The 3,021-nt window shown below is 29.9% G+C and overlaps 1 protein-coding gene across 1 annotated transcript in view; it reads left to right on the forward strand.

The window, feature by feature from the left end:
* Positions 1 to 502: 502 nt before the first annotated feature.
* Positions 503 to 3,021, forward strand: part of LOC107758779 (protein-glutamine gamma-glutamyltransferase K-like) — a 12,586-nt gene continuing 10,067 nt past the window's right edge. Inside the window, exon 1 of the mRNA XM_016576594.1 lies at positions 503 to 568. Within this exon, the coding sequence (XP_016432080.1) occupies positions 503 to 568 (66 nt within the window). The remainder of the gene's footprint in view (positions 569 to 3,021) is intronic.

Below are 3,021 nucleotides of genomic sequence, written 5' to 3' on the forward strand. Positions count from 1 at the left end.
AAAGCAGTAATAATAATAATAATAATAATAATAATAATAAGGCTTATACTCTTGTTAAACAGGTGTATTATTATTATTATTATTATTGCCAATTCTAAAGACTTATAAATACTACTACTACTACTCATAATGTAATTTTTATAATAATAATAATAATATTATTATATTGACATTTCTGCATGTTTAACAACAACAACAATAATAATAATATGCAATTTTTAATATATTAATAATAATAATATATTCTTATATTCTTGTTGAACAGATTTTTAATTGCTTTCAGACAGCAGAAATATATTCATTGTCATGGCTTTTATATAAATTAATTGCTTTTTGTGATTCACAGATTTTGATCAGACTCTGATGCTCATGATTCATTATGATTCGTTTTTCTTGGAATATTTCCTGTTCAGTAACAGAAGGAATAGATCCACTTTTCTGGACTGTAATGTTGCTCATCAGTAATGAAGGAGGAGTGCCAACACACACTTAAATAAGAGCCATGAGCAGTGCTTCAGAACACACACCAGACGGTCTGCCAGAGCACCTGAACTTCACCAACTCACAGGTAACAAATATTGCATTTATGATCACTTTTTGTTAAGAATTCATAATAAACATTACACTTAATTGATCAACAGCTCGAGTTTATTCAAAAATGAATATACTGAAAATATATATAGCACCATTATTGCATTATGGCAAGACAATACAGGTGAATATCTTAAATTAAGAATTGCAAAAATTATAGTGTATAGTTTTCTCATATGTTATGTTGAAGTATGCAAATAAGGCATTATGTAGTTAAATAGGCACTAACTTGCATACATTGCCAGAAAATGAATCTGAACATTGGATAAAGCCAGGTTACGCATTTTTGTTTTATTTTGTTGATATATTCAAATGTTTTTATAGAAGGGATTTTGGATATTTCTTTTTATCACTCCATAACAGAAAATACTATCAACAGTTAGAAAAAACACAGTTTTAATACAGTTTTAGGAATAATATGCTGTATAAAACCAGGTGAATGATATATGAACAAACCCTTCTATAAAAACCTTCAGAATATAGATGAGAACAAAACTGTTTAGGTCACCTGAAGCCTTGCCAACATTCTTGCTAACACACTTTATATAAAACCGATTTAGCTTAGTTAAACTAGAAAACAGGATAATTTAAAACACCGTTAAACTTTAATCCATATATTTTTATATATATCCCTCAATATATATCCCTCCCTCCCTCCCTTTATATTTAAATTTAAAATATGTGACCCTGGACCACAAAACCAGTCATAAGGGTCAATTTCTCGAAATTTACTTAATATCCTAATGATTTTTGGCATAAAAGAAAAATGTATAATTTTGACCCATACAATGTATTTTTTGGCTATTGCTACAAATATACCCAAGTGACTTAAGACTAGTTTTGTGCTCCAGGGTCACATATGCTTAACTTTGAGTCCTATTTATTGATCATTTAAAAATGTAAGTTATTATACGCTCTTAAAAATAAAGGTTCTTCATTGGCATCGATGGTTCGATAAAGAACCTTTAACATCCATGGAATCTTTTCATTCCATAAAACCTTCTTTATAGTGGAAACGGTCACATTTGCATGATCAGTATAAACACTACGTCCAATCTGAGCGCAGGTTGATGTTTCTGCATGGGTTTAGACATGATTATGTGTCCGTTTCAGCAGCTGGATGACGTCATGCGCTTTAATCCAGCTGCCCCATGGGTTCTTATTCAGCTGTGAGTGTAAGAGGTGTCTTTGTTGGCAGTCTTTTGTGAAAGAACTATGACAATGACTCGCCGTCCGGTCTGGGAGGGGATGGGTGTCAGAGAAGCAAGAAACTCTTGATAATGATTTTATAATTGTACAATTAAAATGCTCACTGAAAGACAAAGAGTTTGTCATTAATCGCTGTATGAATTTATACATGAGAGGATCATGAGGTCAAATTATTGGTCAGCAGGCCTTGCCATGACATTTCAATGAGGAAACATAACAGGAAAATACATAATTATGCGACCCTGGAGCACAAAAGCAGTCTTAAGTCGCTGGGGTATATTTGTAGCAATAGCCAACAATACATTGTATGGGTCAAAATTATAAATTTTTCTTTTATGCCAAAAATCATTAGGATATTAAGTAAAGATCATGTTCCATGAAGATATTTTGTAAAATTCATACCGTAAATATATCAAAACTTCATTTTTGATTAGTAATATGCATTGCTAAGAACTTCATTTGGACAACTTTAAAGATGATTTTCTCAATATTTTAATTTTTTTGCACCCTCAGATTCCAGATTTTCAAATAGTTGTATCTCGGCCAAATATTGTGCTATCATAACAAACCATACGTCAATGTAAAGCTTATTTACTCAGCTTTCAGTTGATGTATAAATCTCAATTTTGAGAAATTGACCCTTATGACTGGTTTTGTGGTCCAGGGTCACATATGATTTTGTTTTAGTATTTGAACGCCAGCAATGTAATGCATCTGGTGATTCTTTACTATGATGATTTTCCATATAATTTTGTGCTGAGGGTGCATTCTAGGAATACTTCCTTCTCTGTCTGGCTCGACTAAATTTCAGACCAAACTTTTCTCTGCTAGTGTAGGCGAACCAAGTATTTTATGATCAAATCAAATGAAAACCTGAAATTAAATGCAAAGATGAGGAATTTAAATAAATAATTAAACACATTTATTTTACATTTATATTTGCTCATTTGGCAGACACTTTTATCCAAAGTTACAAATCTTATTTATATTTTATAATGTTCATTTTTTAATTAATTCATTCATTCATTAAATCTTATTTATTTATTCAATCTTATTTACTTATTAACATTTTATTTACTATTAAATAGAAGGTTGTCAATTTAAAAAAAAAACAATTAAAAGCATTTATTTATGTTTTAGAATTCAGTTTGTTTGTTTGTTAATTTATTTGTATTTCATTAGAATTTCTATTCATGTATTTATTTTTGCATTTATTACATT

This window comes from Sinocyclocheilus rhinocerous, unplaced genomic scaffold, assembly GCF_001515625.1.
Source record: "Sinocyclocheilus rhinocerous isolate Xijiao unplaced genomic scaffold, SAMN03320098_v1.1 scaffold1496, whole genome shotgun sequence".
Lineage (NCBI taxonomy): Eukaryota > Metazoa > Chordata > Actinopteri > Cypriniformes > Cyprinidae > Sinocyclocheilus > Sinocyclocheilus rhinocerous.